At 44.1% G+C, this 20,316-nt stretch overlaps 1 protein-coding gene across 2 annotated transcripts in view; it reads left to right on the top strand.

Moving 5' to 3' along the window:
• TAP2 (transporter 2, ATP binding cassette subfamily B member) overlaps positions 1 to 20,316 on the top strand; it is a 58,988-nt gene that overhangs the window by 33,600 nt on the left and 5,072 nt on the right. For both annotated transcript variants that reach the window (XM_089660855.1, XM_089660857.1), the window contains 3 exons: positions 3,423 to 3,611; positions 12,961 to 13,134; positions 15,920 to 16,079. In XM_089660855.1, the coding sequence (XP_089516981.1) occupies positions 3,423 to 3,611; positions 12,961 to 13,134; positions 15,920 to 16,079 (523 nt within the window). The remainder of the gene's footprint in view (positions 1 to 3,422; positions 3,612 to 12,960; positions 13,135 to 15,919; positions 16,080 to 20,316) is intronic.

Genomic DNA, 20,316 nt, shown 5'->3' on the forward strand with positions numbered 1-20,316 from the left:
CATAAGTGGGAAGTGGATTTAGGCAAGAAACTCAACCCATCTGACTGGGATCACATTTGGGCTAACACAAAATCATCTTTGCAGAACATTGTAGCATTGGAAACGAATTATAAAGTTTTAACCCGCTGATACTTGGTCCCAGCGAGAATCGCAAAATTCACCCCTAATTACTCGCCCAAGTGTTTTAGAGGCTGTACAGACTTAGGGACGCACTACCATATGTGGTGGGAATGCCCAGTGGCCGAATCTTTTGGGATGAAATTTTCACCATGCTATCTACACTTAGCGCTATCACTCTACGACCTGATCCAACAACAGCCCTACTCAATCAGTGCCCCCCTGGCGTCTCCAACTCGCAATTCAAGCTCCTTATGCAAGTTACAACAGCGGCTAAGCAGGTTATAGCGAAATCCTGGAAATCCCCCACCCTTAGTGTTGCTGCCGTCAAAACCAGAATAACACAAGCCATGATACATGCAAAGGTGGAAGCCACAATTCTAGACACGATCCCTAAATTTTTGCACATATGGATCCCCTGGGTAGAGCACTTCCTCCCGTCTAACTTTGATGAATCACTCCTCCCTTGATTTCTATACTAGGATACTGTCAATAGTCCTTCGTGGGCAACACGTAGAGTCTGCTGTAAACTAGTTGATTGTTCATGGAGTCATTGTTATTGTTCCTTTTCCCATACCCTCCCTTCCTCCCCCATCTGATCCCCCTCCAAACTTCCCCCTACTTCTTAAATGCACTTAGGAGACGTTACTTTGATTGGCTGGGACGATAATGTCATCTATTACCGACTCTTATGTTCCTGCTTTTGCTAGAATTGTATAGACATCTGTAATGTGATCCTCATTCATTTTTCTTCATTGTCCTACTGCCTCTTCAATATCCAATGTATATCAACAAAGTCTCCTTGGTTGTGTTGTTAAAGTTTTCTCTCTTGTTAATAAAAATGTTTGAACAAGAGTTGGGTAAGCTTCTGAGCTGGAGACAAGGAGACTTTAATTACATTTTCTAATATGGTGGACCATTCCTCGTCAGAAATAGTATCTAAGTCAGTCGACCGCCTCTTCTCCTTTTCAGTTACCTTAAAGTGTTACTAAACCCACAACAGTAAAATCAGTCTGTATATGCAGTAAAGCATGCTTCTTATACTAATTGTGAAACCTAAGTTGTTAATCCTCTGCATTGTTTAAAAACGCTGTTTGATCCTGGTTTGGTTGATTTGGTGTGTAATGCTAGAGAGGATTTTCTTTTTCTTGGGAGAGTACATGTGATCAGCACAGGGCCAATCAGCGCTGTCCATACAGAGGTCAGGGGTCCTGCATCCTCCTACAGGAGAAAGAAAACTCCTGCAACAAGCTTTAACATGTGCTCTGCTGGACACTGATAGAAGTCACAAGGCTTCTCATCAGCTCTAACTGCTGATGAGAAAAAGTATTTAGCAGTTTATATTTACTAAAATAATTGCATATCCTTGTTCTGTGTACTGTGGAAGAGCAGATATAGTGAATGCAGGGTCCTGGGAGACCAGATATAGTGAATGCAGGGTCCGGGGAGAGCGAATATAGGGAATGCAGGGTCCTGGGAGAATGGATATAGTGAATGCAGTGTCCGAGGAGAGCAGATATACTGAATGCAGGGTCCGGGAAGAGTAGATATCATGAATGCAGGGTCCGGGGAGACCAGATATAGTGAATGCAGGGTCCGGGGAGACCAGATATAGTGAATGCAGGGTCCTGGGAGACCAGATATAGTGAATGCAGGGTCCGGGGAGACCTGATATAGTGAATGCAGGGTCCGGGGAGACCAGATATAGTGAATGCAGGGTCCAGGGAGACCAGATATAGTGAATGCAGGATCCAGGGAGACCAGATATAGTGAGTGCAGGGTCCGGGGAGAGCAGATATAGTGAATGCAGGGTCCGGGGAGACCACATATAGTGAATGCAGGGTCCTGGGAGACCAGATATAGTGAATGCAGGGTCCGGGGAGACCAGATATAGTGAATGCGGGGTCCAGGGAGACCAGATATAGTGAGTAGAGGGTCCTGGGAGACCAGATATAGTGAATGCAGGGTCCTGGGAGACCAGATATAGTGAATTCAGGGTCCGGGGAGACCAGATATAGTGAATGCAGGGTCCGGGGAGACCAGATATAGTGAATGCAGGGTCCTGGGAGACCAGATATAGTGAATGCAGGGTCCGGGGAGACCAGATATAGTGAATGCAGGGTCCTGGGAGACCAGATATAGTGAATGCAGGGTCCGGGGAGACCAGATATAGAGAATGCAGGGTCCGGAAGACCAGATATAATGAGTGCAGGGTCCGGGGAGACCAGATATAGTGAGTCCTGGGTCCGGGGAGACCAGATATAATGAATGCAGGGTCCGGGGAGACCAGATATAGTGAATGCGGGGTCCGGGGAGACCAGATATAGTGAATGCAGGGTCCGGGGAGACCAGATATAATGAATGCAGGGTCCGGGGAGACCAGATATAGTGAATGCGGGGTCCAGGGAGACCAGATATAGTGAATGCAGGGTCCGGGAAGACCAGATATAGTAAATGCAGGGTCCGGGGAGACCAGATATAATGAATGCAGGGTCCGGGGAGACCAGATATAGTGAGTGCAGGGTCCGGGGAGACCAGATATAGTGAATGCAGGGTCCGGGGAGACCAGATATAGTGAATGCGGGGTCCAGGGAGACCAGATATAGTGAATGCAGGGTCCGGGAAGACCAGATATAGTAAATGCAGGGTCCGGGGAGACCAGATATAATGAATGCAGGGTCCGGGGAGACCAGATATAGTGAATGCAGGGTCCGGGGAGACTGGATATAGTGAATGCAGGGTCCGGGAAGACCAGATATAGTAAATGCAGGGTCCTGGGTTTAGTAACACTTTAAGCAGGCCATACATTATACAATTTTCTTTCCTGCAACCATTTCAGTGGCCAGAATAAATGATAAACACCCATGTGCTTGGCAAGCCTAAACGCATTTCTCCCGTTAGCAAGCATCAAGCATTTTTTTCTGCCAAACACCGCTGTCAGGAGGAAAGGCGTCTAGAAGCGATAACAAAATGTCCAATGTACATGAGACCTAAACAAAAAATATTTCTTGCCTAAAAACAAACATAAATGGAAAGGATGTAAACGATCGGCATCACTTCCGATCAATCTAAATGGAAAAGGACGAACATTGTTCCATTTAAAAAACTGACCTGAGCAGACTACAGGTAAATGTAAAAGGGTGATCACCTCTTTACAACCGAAAGCCCAAAGGAATGAATTTCTGTCCGTTATTCAACCGAAAACGAACAGATGAAAAACAAACAAAAGAAGCGTCAGTGTGAAAGGGCCTTAGTTCTGTTTTAGGAAGTATTGTCCTGACAATGTCTTCTCTCCTCTCTCACAGTCCCTGTTCCACATGCTCAGTGAGATCACTCATTCCGCTGGAGCCTCCACCAAAGTATTCCAGTACTTGGATCAGCAGCCTCAGGTCTCCACATCTGGATCTTTGTGTCCTGAAAATTTAGAAGGTGTCTTCGAGTTCAAGAATGTGACATTTTCGTACCCTTCCCGCCCAGAGAATCCCGCCCTGAAGGTGAGTGTGTTGGGGTTTGTGGAAGAAGCCTTTATCATTTCATGCCTTCTGAAAATGCTAGTTGGCTGGCTGGTTTGCTGGTCTAATGGGTTCCATAGTATTTGGCTCTCCTGACCTGAAATAGTCAATGCGGTTCAACAAAGTCTTAGAAAAGTAGAAATCCTTAGGCCTCTTGCACAGGGTACTGATATTTGAGCATTTGCTTTTTTAGATGGAACTTCAGCCGCTTGTTTTACGCATATTCGCGCATGTCTATGTATGTACACTCACTGGCCACCTTATTAGGTACACCTTGCTAGTGACAAGAAAATCTCCCCCACACCATGACGCCACCACCACCAGCCTGAACCATTGATATAAGGCAGGATGGATCCATGCTTTCATGTTGTTTATGCCAAATTCTGACCCAAGCATCTGAATGTTGCAGCTGAAGTCAAGGCTCATCAGACCAGGCAATGTTTATCCAATCTTCTCTTGTCCAATTTTGGTGATCCTGTGTGACTTGTAGCCTCCGTTTCCTGTTCTCAGCTGACAGGAGTGGCACCCGGTGTGGTCTTCTGCCTCTGTAGCCCATCTGCTTCAAGGCTGGACATGTTGTGTGTTCAGAGATGGCATACCTTGGTTATTTGAGTTACTGTTTCCTTTCTATCAACTCAAACCAGTCTGCCCATTCTCCTCTGACCTCTGACATCAACAAGGCATTTCTGTCCACACAACTGCCACTCCCTGGATATTTTCTCTTTTTCAGACCATTCTCTGTAAACCCCTAGAGATGGTTGTGCGTGAAAATCCCAGTAGATCAGCAGTTTTTGATATACTCGGACCAACCCTTCTGGCACCAACAACCATGCCACATTCAAAGTCACTTAAAGCACCTTTCTTCCCCATTCTGATGCTCGGTTTGAACTTCAGCAAGTTGTCTAGATGCCTAAATGCATTGAGTTACTGCCATGTGATTGGCTAAATAGCAAGTTTTGTTACCAGGCAATTGAACAGGTGTACCTAACAAAGTGCCCGGTGAGTGTATATGCATTAAATCGTATTTGCACGCAAAAAGTATTCATAGGGAAAATTCATGACTATTTATGTTCCTATGTGCGAATTTGCTCACATTTATGCGCACACGGTGTACATTCCTGACCAAAAATGCAGATTTTCCTATATTCTTTTACCGAGGACCACACGGCGCTTATTTACGCACCTGCGTGCAAAGGCACATTGTTAATAATGGGCTACATTTTACCTCAGTAATAAAAAGAAAAGCCGTACTGAGCTTTTTCAGTGTGCAGGAGGCCTTATCTGCTCGTGTTGAAGTAGGAGGGTCAGCGTGATGAGCAGACAACTAGATCACTAGATCTCAGCACTGGCCGCCATCTTTTTTCTGTTACGATGAGTTTATTTTATGTAAAGCCAAAATTGTTTTTTTTGCTTTGGATAGAGTGCAAAAGATTAGAAACTCTGCTGGGTTTTTATTCCAATCCCTGGCTCCATTTATGAGATCTTCCTTACTCTCCTGCTGACAATGCCCGCCGAACAATACATAGTTTTGCCGTGATTTTACCACATTTACGCCATAGATCTCATAGATCATATGACTGAAAAACTGCATTAAAAATGCAACATGGGTGTGTTTTTGATGCGTTTTTGTCCAGTTTTCAATGCATTTCAATGGTAAGATGCGTTTTTAGTGCGCTCTTTTCAACTGACCAAATATACCCCAAAAATGTGGCAAGCAGGATTTTTAACACCGCAAGGAAAGCGCAACGGACCAGTGTGAAGGCACACAGAATTTAAAAGGATGCATATTTCTTGAGCTTTTCTTGCTCTTTTTTTGTTTACGCAAAATCGCTTAAAAACTGCTGAGTGTGAAAGCCACCCCTTGGCTAAAAAGGTGCCGAAAATAAATTTATATTCATTTAAATTCATGATATTAATTAAAAAGTAAACTATAGTACAATTATACAGTTGCAAGAAAAAGTATGTGAACCCCTTGGGATTACGTGGAGTTTTGCATGAATTGGGCATAAAATGTGCTCTGAACATCATCTAAGTCACAACAATAGAAGAACACAGTCTGCTGAACATGATACTACACAAACATTAGATGTTGCCATGGTTTAATTGCACATAACATGTAAACATTCACAGTGCAGGGAGGAAAAAGTATGTGAGGCCCTAGCTTAATGACTTCCCCCAGAGCTAATTGGAGCCAGGAGTGAGCCAACCTTGACTCCAATCAGTGTGGTGATATTGGATGTGTTGCTGATAGCTGTCCTTCCCTTAAAAAACACACACCTGTTTTGGGTTTACTGGTTTCAAGAGGCACTGTCTGATGTGAACCATGCCTCGCAGAAAGAGCTCTCAGAAGACCTACGAAAAAGAATTGTTGACTTGCATGAAGCTGGGAAGGGTTACAAAAGTATCTCCAAAAGCCTTGATGTTCATGTGTCCACGGTAAGACAGACTGTCTACAAATGGAGAAAGTTTAGCACTGTTGCTACTCTCCCTAGGTGTAGTTGTCCTGTAAAAATGACTGCAAGAGCACAGCGCAGAATGCTGCATGAGGTAAAGAAGAATCCCAGAGTGTCAGCTAAAGACCTACAGAAATCTCTGGCACATGCTAACATTTTTGTTGACACATCTACAATAAGGAAAACATTAAACAAGAATGGAGTACATGGGAGGACACCACGGAGGAAGCCATTGCTGTCCAAAAAGAATATTGCAGCACGTTTGAAGTTTGCAAAAAAGCACCTGGATGTTCCACAGCACTACTGGCAAAATATACTGTGGACAGATGAAACCAAGATTGAGTTGTTTGGGAAGAACACACAACACTATGTGTGGAGAAAAAAAGGCACAGCACAGCAACATCAAAACCTCATCCCCACTGTAAAACATGGCGGAGGGAGCATCATGGTTTGGGGCTGCTTTGCTGCCTCAGGGCCTGGACGGATTGTTGTCATTGATGGGAAAATGAATTCCAGAGTTTATCAAGACATTTTGCAGGAAAACGTACGACCATCTGTCCACCAACTGAAGCTCCGCAGAGGGTGGGTGATGCAACAGGACAATGACCCAAAGCATACAAGTAATTCAACAGAACGATGGCTGCAACAGCACAGAAAACGCCTTCTGGAGTTGCCCAGTCAGAGTCCTGACCTCAACCCGATTGAAATGCTGTGGCATGACCTTAAGAGAGCGATTCACACCAGACATCCCAAGAATATTGCTACACTGAAACAGTTTTGTGAAGAGGAGTGGTCCAAAATGACTCCAGATCGTTGTGCAGGTCTGATCTGCAACTACAGGAAACGTTTGGTTGAGGTTATTGCTGCCAAAGGAGGGTCAACCAGTTATTAAGTCCAAAGGTTCACATACTTTTTCCTCCCTGCACTGTGAATGTTTACATGTTATGTGCAATTAAACCATGGCAACATCTAATGTTTGTGTAGTATTATGTTCAGCAGACTGTGTTCTTCTATTGTTGTGACTTAGATGACGTTCAGAGCACATTTTATGCCCAATTCATGCAAAACTCCACATAATCCCAAGGGGTTCACATACTTTTTCTTGCAACTGTATATAAAGAGTTAAAACAAATAACAAAAACTGCCCATTTCGGTTTTCGTCTTAAGTGCATCCTGAATTTTCGGTTTTGGTGCAACACTAGCAATTACCATGAAATTCCTTTCTTGGAGTCCATTGAGGGACACAAGGCCTGCCCCTTTGTGTTTGTGATCATACTCTTGGTACTGCTTTACTACAACACTGAGGCATGCTGGTAGTGGGAGGGGTTTTCCTTGGCTAGTTTTTTTTGTTTGCTAGTGTCCAATCCTGAAGGAGGTAAAATAACCAAAAATTAAAGACTTCTTGTGTCCCTCAATAGACAGAGAAAAAGATTTTATGGCGTGTACAAAAATACTGTTTTTTTTAGTAGGCTAGTGGAGCTGGGTCAGATTTTGTATTTCTGTCTGTGTTTCTGGTGCAAATTTTCCCTCACTTCCTGTCCGGTAAAACATTGTCAGCAGGACAGGAAGTGAGGGGAAATCTCTCTAATAGAGACCCAATAGTAGTAAAAAACCAGTACAATCCAGTGCACCCAGCACCATACCCTCTACACCGCAACTGAACATTCGATACTGAGATGCTGGATAATTACCTGAATGTGGAAAGTGAAAGACAATCATTTAACCATTTCCCGTCCGGCTCATGTACATAAAGGGCCGAAAGAAAGCAGTGCAGGAGCGGGTTGCCGTTCATAAACGGCGCCCACATTTTCAGCCTCTGCGTGCTCCCTGGGAGCACGATGCACCGCTATCCTGTGCCCGCTGTGTCCTCCGGACACAGTAGAACACAGATCGCTGTACGGGACCTCACACAGAGGTCCCGATCATGTGATCACTGATTGGCCAATCAGTGATCACATGAATAGTAGTAAGCAAGATGTCATTTCCTGACATCATTGCTTACTACTAGTGAAAACTGTGAATGATCACATGGTACAAGACTATTCACAACAGCCTTTTACCATGTGACAAGCTGTGACCGATCACAGCTCTCACAGTAGTTCTCAATGGCTGCAAGAATGCAGCCAGAGAGAAGGAGAAATTATTGGTTTTACAGCCTTTATGGGTGTAAAAGCAATCAGTGTAAAAAAAAAAAAACTTCCATCACCCTCCACAAGTAGTACAGTGTCACTATGGTGACAGTATGTTAAAGAAAAAAAAACATTAATAATATCAAAAAATAAAATAAAAATGAAAATACATTTTTTAATAAATTAGTTTTTGGTTATAAACTAATTTGGGTATTTTTTTTACTAAAAAGATAACCAAATTAATTTTGCCCACAATTAATGAATAAAGATTATTTATTTGCAAAATTTTATAAGAAAAACACTTTTTAAAAATTTTTTTGGACTTTTTAATTTATATAGCAAAAAAACATAAAAATCGCAGTGGTGAATAAATACCACCAAAATAAAGTTTTATCTGTCTAAAAAAAATGCTAACAAATTCATATGGGTACAGTGTTGCATGACCACGCAATTGTCATTGAAAATGTGATAGTACTGAAAGCTGAAAATTGGCCTGGGCAGGAAGGGGGTGAAAGTGTCCGGACAGGAAGCGGTTAAATACCATAAACTATGTGAGACATATAAACCTAATATACATAAATCGACGTGCTCACAAATCTGTGAATCCTTAGTTGCTGTCCAGCACCTTTAGGCGTTTTCACTCCATCCCTCTAAGATATGACACAAATAATGGTTCAGCTCAAACTAAAACAGAATCTGTTGAATAAATAAGTCCCAAATGATAAAACAAAAGTAGTTGAATATGAAAGCGTGGCCAAGCACCAGTGCATTCTAGACGTCAGTCTTCTCTTCAACGGATCACCCACCTGCCACATACATCACCCAGTGACCTGCCCAGGCCCTCATCCTACTGGGGAAGCCTTTGGAGGTGTAATGTGTATAGGAACGGAGCTAAGTCAGCACATTTGATGCCACCACTGGGAGGTGAGAAGACTCTGCGGTGAGAAGTCAGTTTTACTTTTATAGAGTGCACGGAACATGACACTGAGAGTACATTTGTTTGTGAGTGTCCCGTTTTAGATTTTATTACATTTTTTTTAAACATATGGAGAGTACTACTGGTTTATTCCTTTTACATGAGTACATGTCTCATGGAAAGGAGAAGGTCGAACAGAAGCCTCAGTCCATGTGTTGATGCCTGTGATTGTCACCGGGAGCCAAGAGCCAGTTGGAGTAATGCCCTAGAGGGGCAAAGTGTGTTTGACCTTGATTATTCATTAAAGTGTTACTAAACCCAGGGCCCTGGTCTCCCACAGTACACACAGCATGGAAATGCAATTATTTTAGTAAATTTAAACTGCTAAATACCTTTTCTCATCAGCAGTTAGAGCAGTCTGGTGACTTCAGCTGAGCACTGGTTAAAGCTTGTTGGAGGAGTTTTCTTTCTGCTCTAGCAGGATGCAGGACTCCTGGCTTTCTGTTTGTCACGTTTGCCGAAAACTGGAAGTGCGTCACCGGAAATACGTCACCGAGCTCCACCCGGAAATGACATCAATCCGCTCCACGCGTTACACCACAGTCACGTGGCTTCTTCAAGAAGATGGAGCTCGGTGACGTATTTCCGGTGACGCACTTCCGGTTTTCGGCAAACGTGATTTCCTATTACACCCATAGGATATGGGGGAATCATTTGTATACTTCTAAGAGCATATTTTGAGTCGTGGGGCAAGCTATATCCTGGTGTCGGTTTTGGAACATCATTTAAATAAGTGATCTGTGACCATTAGAGGTCGAATGTTGGAGGTGAGGAGGCACTCTGGATATTTAGGATTTATTCACTGGAGTGACACCTTGGTCTGAGCACTATTTGGATGAAGAAGCAGTTACCGTATTTGACGGCGTATAAGACGACTTTTTACCCCTTAAAAATCTTCTCAAAAGTCGGGGGTCGTCTTATACGCCGGTATACGGCATACTGACACTTTTTAGGGGGGCGGCGCGGTGCCGCCGCCGCCCCCCCCCCTTCCCCTAACGGAAGGGACACTAAGTACAGGGGTGGGCAGGGGCAATTTCTTACCTGGTTCCGGTCCCACGACGATCCGGTCCAGGAAGCGTGGCTGCGCCTTCAGTTCGGCCACTGGATGTTCGCGCGGCTGCTCGGCTCCGCCTCCTCACCAGTGATTGGCCGCCAGAACTGTAGCTCAGGAAAGGCACACAGGCGGCCAATCACCGGCGAGGGGGTGGAGCCGAGCGGCCCCGCGAAAATCGAGTGCAGGATCAGCAGGTAAGTGGTCAGTGTAGAGGTGCTGCTGCAACCACATATGCTGGCTGCAGCAGCACCATACGAGAACAGAGTCAGCAAGTGTCAGTGGGAGGAATAGTGCCCCATCATTGGTGTCACTGATACCAATGATGGAGCACTATTCCTCCCACTGATACCTATGATGGGGCACTATTCCTCCCACTGACACCAACGATGGGGCACTATTCCTCCCCTCCACTGACACCAACGATGGGGCACTATTCCTCCCCCCACTGACATCAACAATGGGGCACTATTCCCCCCCCCCCACTGACACCAATGATGGGGCACTATTCCACCCCCCACTGACACCAATGATGGGGCACTATTCCACCCCCACTGACACCAATGATGGGGCACTATTCCACCCCCGACTGACACCAATGATGGGGCACTATTCCACCCCCCACTGACACCAATGATGGGACACCATTCCTCCCACTGACACCAATGTTGGGACACTATTCCTCCCACTGACACCAATGATGGGGCACTATTCCCCCCACTGATACTAATGATGGGGCACTATTCCTCCCACTGATACCAATGATGGGGCACTATTCCTGCCACTGATACCAATGATGGGGCACTATTCCTGCCACTGATACCAATGATGGGGCACTATTCCTCCCACCACTGACATCAACGATGGGGCACTATGATTTTTGCACATGATTATACTATATGTATATTGATTGTTATTTGAACACTTGGCACTTTTTGAAATGATTCACTGTGATTTTTATTATATTTAATAAGACACTATCTATGTAATTAAGCACTTGGTCACTTTCTATTTAGTTGTGTGTGCAGATGTATTACCAGTTTTAGCCACTTGAGGCAGACTGGTTTTATATTAATCTTTATATATATATTTTTTTACACATATATTATTAAGCACTAGTCACTTTTGTCTTTATATTTTTATATATGTGTATAATATCTTGGTTTTGTACATTGCACTATTATAGCAGAGCGCTTCATCCAATATTTGATATAGTATAACAAGCATGCTTTACTGTATATGCAGACTGATTTTACTAGTGTGGGTTTAGTAACACTTTAAGGTCCAATTCAGAAGGTGAGCTCATATGGTTTACTAGATGATGCACGTGGCACGTGGGTGATCCTTTGAAAAGAAGACTGATATCTAGAATTCACTGGTGGTTGGTCACACATACATATTCAAGGAGCAGTAAAAACCACACAGTAGGTCTAACCCATCCTTACTCTACTCAACACTTAAAAAACAACCACAAAAACTTTGACTTGAAGTACACTTTAAGTTGATTTTGCAGTGAAAGTATTCTGATATGGGAAAAAAAAGCTAGAAAAATGTCTATGTATACAAAACCTTGTGCTGGCCATACTGAGACAAATTAAAGCATGGAAGTGCTCCTGCTTTGTCATTCCTTTGTGATGATCAGACCACAATACGGCCCTGTAGAACTTGTTATCTCACACACAGATTATCCATTAGGTCTTTATATACACTATATTGCCGAAAGTATTGGTCGGCCTGCCTTTACACACACATGAACTTTCATGGCATCCCAGTCTTAGTCCGTAGGGTTCAATATTGAGTTGGCCCCGCCCTTTGCAGCTATAACAGCTTCAACTCTTCTGGGAAGGCCGTCCACAAGGTTTAGGAGGGTGACTATGGAAAGGTTGGACCATTCTTCCAGAAGCACATTTGTGTGGTCAGGCACTGATGTCGGACGAGAAGACCTGGCTCACAGTCTCCGCTCTAATTCATCCCAAAGGTGTTCTATGGGGTTGAGGTCAGGACTCTGTGTAGGCCAGTCAAGTTTTTCCACCCCAAACTGGTTCCTCCATGTCTTTATGGACCTTGCTTTGTGCACTGGTGCGCAGTCATGTTGGAACAGGAAGGGACCATCCCCAAACTCTTCCCACAAAGTTGGGAGTGTGAAATTGTCCAAAATGTCTTGGTATGCTGACGCCTTAAGAGTTCCCTTCACTGGAACTAGGGGGCCAAGCCCAACTCCTGAAAAACACCCCCACACCATAATCCCCCTCCACCAAACTTTACACTTGGCACAATGCAGTCAGGCAAGTACCGTTCTCCTGGTTACTGGCAAACCCAGACACGTCGATCGGATTTCCAGACAGAGAAGCATGATTGGTCACTCCAGAGAACACGTCTCCACCGTTCTAGAGTCCAGTGGTGGCGTGCTTTACACCACTACATCCGATGTTTATTGCACAGGTGGCAACCTATCACGGTACCACACTTGAATTCACTGAGCTCCTGAGAGCAACCCATTCTTTCACAAATGTTTGTAGAAGCAGTCTGCATGCCTAGGGGCTTCATTTTATACACCTGTGGCCATGGAGGTGATTGGAACACCTGAATCCAATGATTTGGTGGGCTGGCCCAATACTTTTGGCAATATAGTGTACTTTCTATAGCTGCTTTTTCACACTGACTGATTTTCAGTCTGCCATACTGTAATGTCAATCTCATTCACACTCCTTGTACCCTTTAGGATGTGTCATTCACTCTGAAGGCTGGCACTGTGACAGCTCTAGTGGGGCCCTCCGGTGGCGGGAAGACGACTTGCGTGGCAATGTTGGAGAGATTCTATGAGCCTCAGAGTGGGGAAATCCTCCTCGATGGAAGACCACTGGCCGAATATAAGCACCAATACCTACACAGAAAGGTAATCTTGTACTACCAAGTTATTTATTAAGACAAACAGTCTTAATCAACAGAAAGTTGATATTACATACATTCAGAATAGTTGAAGAGTTACTGCATTAAAGGATGACTCCACTTTTGTGGGGAAAAAAATAGCAAATAATAATAGCTTGGTTTTAAGGTAAGTCCTTTATAATGTGCTAGTATGTGATGTATACTAGCACACTATGACTATACCTTGCAGGGGATGTTTTTATTTTTAATTATTTCCTGGGGTTTACTACTGCTTTAAAAAAGAACTTTTGAAGGCAAGATCTCAAAACGAAGGCCTTGTTTGTTCCTATAAAACAGTATATGTAATACTTTATGTGTTTGTTATAAGTAATGACAAAGTATTGGCAAAGAAGCAGGTCCTTAGAAGAAATGTAAAAGTTGCTTTGGTCCATAGGGGGTGTATGAGGGGGTGGGGGAGGGTGAGAGCTGATCTGATTAAAATGGCTCTAAAGGCTCTAGGTCTTTTACCTTCATGCATTCTGTAGCAGTCACCCCCCCAAAAAAAAAAACTTTCCTGAGCCTCCTCTCTATCCAGTGATGTCCACGAAGGTGGGTACCTGTCAAATTCGGGTACCCACTGCCCAAAGGTGCCAATCGTTAATGGGGAGTGGGGGATAAAGCATTAAAGCGGAACTTCCCCTTTTGGGTGAAGCTCCGCTTTAAGTACCATCTCTATGCTGATGACACACAAATCTATCTTTCTACCCCTCACCTCACCCCTTCAGTCTCCTCCTCACCTCACCCCTTCAGTCTCCTCCTCACCTCACCCCTTCAGTCTCCTCTCGCATTACTAACCTACTAAGTGACATATCAGCATGGATGTCACTCCACTTCCTCAAACTCAATCTTTCCAAAACTGAGCTCTTAGTATTCCCCCAGCCTGTGCCCCCTCCCCTGACTTCTCCATCAAGATCAGTAACACAATCATCATTCCCTCCCCTCACGCCAGGGTACTAGGTGTAATCCTAGACTCCCATCTGTCCTTCCAGCCCCAAATCCAATCACTGTCCAAATCTTGTAGACTTCACCTCCACAACATCTCCAAGATATGACCATTCCTAACCTCGGAAACCACTAAGCAACTTATTTACTCCCTTGTTATATCTCGTCTTGACTATTGTAACTCCCTCCTCATTGGCCGACCTCATCGCAGGCTATCCCCTCTTCAGTCCATCATGAATGCTGCTGCCAGACACATCCACCTTACTAACCGTTCTGTATCTGCCACCCCTCTCTGCCAATCTCTCCACTGGCCTCCACTCAGTGTCCTCCACCCCTCTCTACCAATCCACTGGCCTCCACTCAGTGTCCTCCACCCCTCTCTACCAATCCACTGGCCTCCACTCAGTGTCCTCCACCCCTCTCTACCAATCCACTGGCCTCCACTCAGTGTCCTCCACCCCTCTCTACCAATCCACTGGCCTCCACTCAGTGTCCTCCACAACTCTCTGCCAATCCCTCCACTGGCTTCCCATTGCCCAACGGATAAAATTCAAAATACTAACAATAACGTATAAAGCCATTTATAACTCTGCCCCAAATTACATCACCGATCTTGTTTCCAAATATCACCCAAACCGTACTCTCAGCTCCTCACATGACCTCCTGCTCTTTAGCTCCCTTGTCTCCTCCTCCCATGCTCGTCTCCACTTCTTCTCCAGAGCCTCCCCCATCCTCTGGAACTCTCTACCCCAATCTATCTGACTATCGCCTACTCTTCCCACTTTTAGGCGATCTCTGAAAACCTATTTCTTTAGAGAAGCCTATCCTGCCTTCAGCTAATAACGGAACCTTCTATTCCTCCTACCAGTTATTATCTTTTGTACCACAAGCCCCTCCCTCTTAGATTGTAAGCTCCGAGGAGCAGGGCCCTCCTAACCCTCTTGTATTGAACTGTATTGTTGCTGTATTGTCTCCCTTTATATTGTAAAGTGCTGAGAAAACTGTTGGCGCTGTATAAATCCTGTATAATAATAATTTCTTTTTTGCTCCTAGAAGTTATATGTTATCCTATGTGTCCATGCACACTACTTTAGGCTATTAGCTTTTTTTTTAGCTTCAGCATCTATAAACAGAAAAAAAATTGTTTTTGTAGAGTTTTTGGAGCAGAAAAAATGCTGAACGCTCCTAAGCACTTTCTAAACCTTACTAAAACACTCCTATCAGCTTTTTTTCTAGGTTTTTTCTAGCTTCAGTGTCTATAAACAGGAAAAAATGCTGAATGCTGAATGCTCCTAAGCACTCTTAAACGCCACTAAAACACTCCTAACAGCTTTTTCTAGCTTTTTGTTTCTACGTTAATAAAATGCTAACGCTTCTAAACACTCCTAATTGCTTCTAAATGCTACTAAAAAAACACTATTACCAGCATGTTTTATCCATCGTTTTGTGAGCTTAAGAAAAAAAACCCCAGTGTGCATGCAGCCCAAAAGAGCAAAGCAGAGTAACCCAGAGTAGCCAATCAATGGTCATCATTTACTTTTTTAGCTGTCTTAAACAGATGAGAGATTCAATAAAATTTGTTGTGAGCAATTTGTTAAAAAATATTGGAGTATGAAAAACTTTTATTAAAATAAAATGGGATAATAAGTTTATATTTGCAGTAACAAAAAAAAGAGCAAATTCCTTCTTCATAGACAGAGGTGACCTGGCTGAAGACAAGCCTGAACTACAAAGCTCCATTAACATTCTCTAGAAACTGGAGTTCCACATTAATCCTCCTTTATAATTGCTTACCCCAATATTTTCTCTAGGTGGCTTTAGTGGCTCAAGAGCCCATCCTGTTTGCTGGAACAGTCAGAGAAAACATTGCTTATGGTCTTGACAACCCTTCTGAAAAGCAGCTGGTTGAATCAGCAAGACTGGCTAAAGTTGAGAGTTTCATTAAAAATACAGAGAACGGCTATGATACAGGTAAGAGGGTGGCATCGGACCGGAAGGGTTCCACCACGAGAATGTAGAAATCTAAAAGATTTCCACTGAAGGTCTTGTATCTTGTTAGTTCCCCATAATAGTTACTGGATAAAGGAATTACATAAAACAATTGCATTTCAGATCAATATCAAATAAATTCAATAAAAAATGTTCTTCTTTTACCTTAATAATGGCAGAATTATACTTCCTTAAAGCAGAACTTTACTCTCCCTATCAATTTTATATCACTCCTCCCGCCCCCTCCTCTAACAGAAATTTATATTTTTTTTTCGTAGGGGGGACCTTTTATTGGGGACACTTCACGTTATTGACCAAATATAGTAATGTCCATATATGGTCAATGGTGTCACCCTTAGGCTGCTATGGGACCTGGGAGATGACATTCTGTGGGAGTCGACTAATGAATCCAGACGTGTTAGCAGGCTGTGTTTTTTTTTTTTCTGGCATGTTGGCTCCCATCAGCCATTGTGATTGAGATGGATCTGCATAGCTGGATGACGTGATTGATGGTGGATTTACAACCCCAATTCCATAAAGGCTGTGCAAAATCTACATAAAAACAGAATGCAATGATTTGCAAGTCTCATAAACCCATATTTTATTCACAATAGAAATTAGAAAACACATCATATATTTACCAAATGTACCATTTTAGGAAACAAAATAAGGTAATGATAAAATTGATGGCAGCAACACGTTTTAAAAAAGTTGGGACAGGGCAACAAAAAGCTGGCAGAGTAAGTGGTACTAACAAGGAAGATCTGGAAAAACATTCTGCAACTTATTAGGTTAATTGGCAACAGGTCAGTAACATGACTGGGTATAACAACAACCTCCTCGATCCCCTACAGTCCGGCTTCCGTCCCCTACACTCCACCGAAACTGCCAAAGCTAATGGCCACTATTCAGTGCTCCTACTCCTTGACCTCTCTGCGGCCTTCGACACAGTCGACCACCCCCTCCTTCTCAAAAGACTACACTCCCTCGGCCTCAGAGATTCTGCTCTCTCCTGGCTCTCATCCTACCTGTCACAACGCTCTTTCAGCATTACCTATAATTCTACCACCTCCCCCTCACTCCCCCTCTCTGTTGGGGTCCCTCAAGGCTCCGTCCTCGGGCCCCTTCTCTTCTCCATCTACACCTCCTTCCTTGGCCAACTCATACACTCTCACGGCTTCAACTACCACCTATATGCCGACGACACACAAATCTATCTCTCAACCCCCCACCTCACCACCTCAGTCTCCGCCCAAATCACACACCTACTGAGCGACATATCAGACTGGATGTCGCTCCACTTCCTTAAACTGAACCTCTCCAAAACCGAGTTTCTTGTCTTCCCCCCCAGCCCGGACACCACCCCCCACCGACTTCTCCATCACATCCAACAACGCTACCATCAAACCCGCCCCGCAGGCCAGAGTACTTGGTGTCATTCTGGACTCCAACCTATCCTTCCAACCCCAAGTCCAATCTTTAACAAACTCATGCAGACTCCACCTCCGCAACATCGCCAAAATCCGCACGTTCCTAACCCCAGAAACCACTAAACAGCTCATCCACTCCCTCATCATATCACGACTCGACTACTGCAACTCCCTCCTCACTGGCCTGCCTCGCCGCTGGCTATCCCCGCTTCAGTCAATCCTGAATACGGCTGCCAGACTCATTCACCTTTCCAATCGCTCCGTCTCCGCCAACCCCCTCTGCCAATACCTCCACTGGCTTCCGATTGCACAACGGATCAAATTCAAAATCTTAACACTGACGTACAAAGCCGTCCACCATACTGCCCCGAACTACATCACTGACCTAATATCCAAGTACCGCCCAGCACACACTCCGCTCCTCACAAGACCTCCTTCTCTCTAGTTCCCTGGTCTCCTCCTCCCATGCCCGCCTCCAGGACTTCTCCAGGGTGTCACCCATCCTCTGGAACTCCCTGCCCCAACCCATCAGATTATCACCTACTCTCCTCTCCTTTAGGCGCACCCTGCAAACCTATCTCTTCAGGGAAGCCTACCCCACCCCCTGCTAACTTGCCGACCTCCTCCACTCTTCCTAGCACTCCATCCCCCATAGCTATCGCCTCCTGTGCCACCATCCCCTCCCTCCTAGATTGTAAGCTCGAAAGAGCAGGGCCCTCGATCCCCTCATGTTTTGCATTGTATTGTTATTGTTCTGTCACATGTTTTGTCCCCCTTTGTAATGTACAGCGCTGAGCGAACTATTGGCGCTTTATAAATACTGTATAATAATAATAATAAAAAGAGCATCTTAGAGAGTCCGAGTGTCTCAGAGGTTAAGATGGGCAGAGCTTCACCAATCTGTGAAAAGATGCGTCTAAAAATTTTTAAACAATTTCAGGATAATGAAAATGAAGGGCAGGATAAACAAGTGGGACTTGTTGCCACGAAGAAATTACACATTTGATCCAATCAATTATTTATTACAAAATGTAAGATAATACAAATCAGTTTATATTCAGTTTCAAAATGACTTTTTGTTTTCTTAAAATAGTACGTTTTTCTCAAAAAAGAGCAAACAGGAGGCACACACCCCTAATGCATTATCCAAGGTTTATTATGGTATAAAAAGGGGTGAAGAATACTCACAAACAGCATAAATGTACAGCTTAGTAGAACGGTGGATATGGCCATAACAATGGCGGGGTGTCCGACTGTCAGTGTGGTCGGCTAGCTGACGCATTTCTGGGACGACCACACTGACAGTCGGACACCCTGCCATTGTTATGGCCATCTCCACCATTCTACTAAGCTGTACATTTATGCTGTTTGTATTTTTCACCCCATTTTATACCATAATAAACCTTGGATAATGCACTAGGGGTGTGCGCCTCCTGTTTGTTCTTTTTTCAGTTGTAGATTTCCCTATCTGAGGAGGGCAGCATCTCCGAAAGGCTATCCATAGGCGAATTTGGTCCTGGTTCCCTTGGCTTTCCTGTGGCATTTGATCCCTGGAGCGCTGGAGAGTAAATTTTCTCAGTTTAAACGGACTGGTACGCTACTGCTTGCTTTTGGCCCTCTGCTGACACCCACTGTGATTGTGCACAGCAGCAGTCTGTCAGCAAGTCCCAACCAATGATTCAGAAAAATGTTTTTTAATTTTTTTTTTATGTTTTATAGCAGAAAGTAAAAAATATTTTTTCTTCAATTTTGATCGTTTTTTTAATTGATATAGCAAAAAATAAAGAAAAACACCAAAAGAAAGCTCTAGTGGTGTGAAATAAATGACATACATTTAGTTTGGGTACAGTATTGCATGACCGCACAATTACTAAGTAATGTAGCAAAGTGCTAAATAGTAAAAACCGGCTAGGTCATGAAGGGGGTAAAACCTTCTGGAGCTGAAGTGGATATGGGTTTATGAGATTTGCAAACCATTACTTTCTGTTTTTATGTAGATGATACACAGCGTCCCAACTTTTATGGAATTGGGGTTGTACACCTGTCAAAAAATGTGTGAATGTGTTTTTTTGCTATGTACCTCTTACTCATTCATGGGAAGGAGGTGGGGGGGCAGTATCTAAGACTCCCTTATTTTTAAAGGGGCTTTTAAAATTCTGATAAGCCCCCCACCTGCAGACCCCCATAACCATGGGGCCAGGGTTGTGACAAAGAGACCCTTGTCCTTATCAACATGGGGACAAACTGCGCTGCCAGGTGCCCTCCCCATGTTGAGGGCATGTGGACTGGTATGGTTCAGGAAGGGAGGGTGCATGCTTGTCCTCCCCAGCTTTCTGTTAACCCAGGCTACATGCTTGGGTAAGGGTCTAGTATGGATTTTAGGTGGGAACCCACACTTTTTTTTGTGTGTGTTTCCTACTTCAAATCTATAGCAGACCAAAATGGCCTGGAATAATTTTGGGGTGGGCCCCGAACTTTTTTTTTTTTTTTTAACATAGCTACATAGTTAGTCTGGCTGAAAATAAGTCAAGACAAAAGTCCATCCAGTTCAACCATAGAGTAAAAAAAAAGTTATAATCCTATACCCACAGTTGATCCAGAGGAAGGCAAAATCCAAGCTGTTTTTTTATATTCACCTGTCAGCAGGGGCGGACTGACAACTCATGTGGCCCCCGGGCAATAGGGGATCATGGGGCCCCTGTGTCCTTGCCAAACTCAAAAAAGCCTATGAAAAAGGTACCAGGGCCATCTCATGGAGCCCCCTACTGACCCTGGGCCCTCGGGCAGTG

The sequence above is a fragment of the Staurois parvus genome, unplaced genomic scaffold (genome assembly GCF_062004578.1).
Source record: "Staurois parvus isolate SC_StPar_1 unplaced genomic scaffold, SC_StPar_1.0 ptg001284l, whole genome shotgun sequence".
NCBI lineage: Eukaryota > Metazoa > Chordata > Amphibia > Anura > Ranidae > Staurois > Staurois parvus.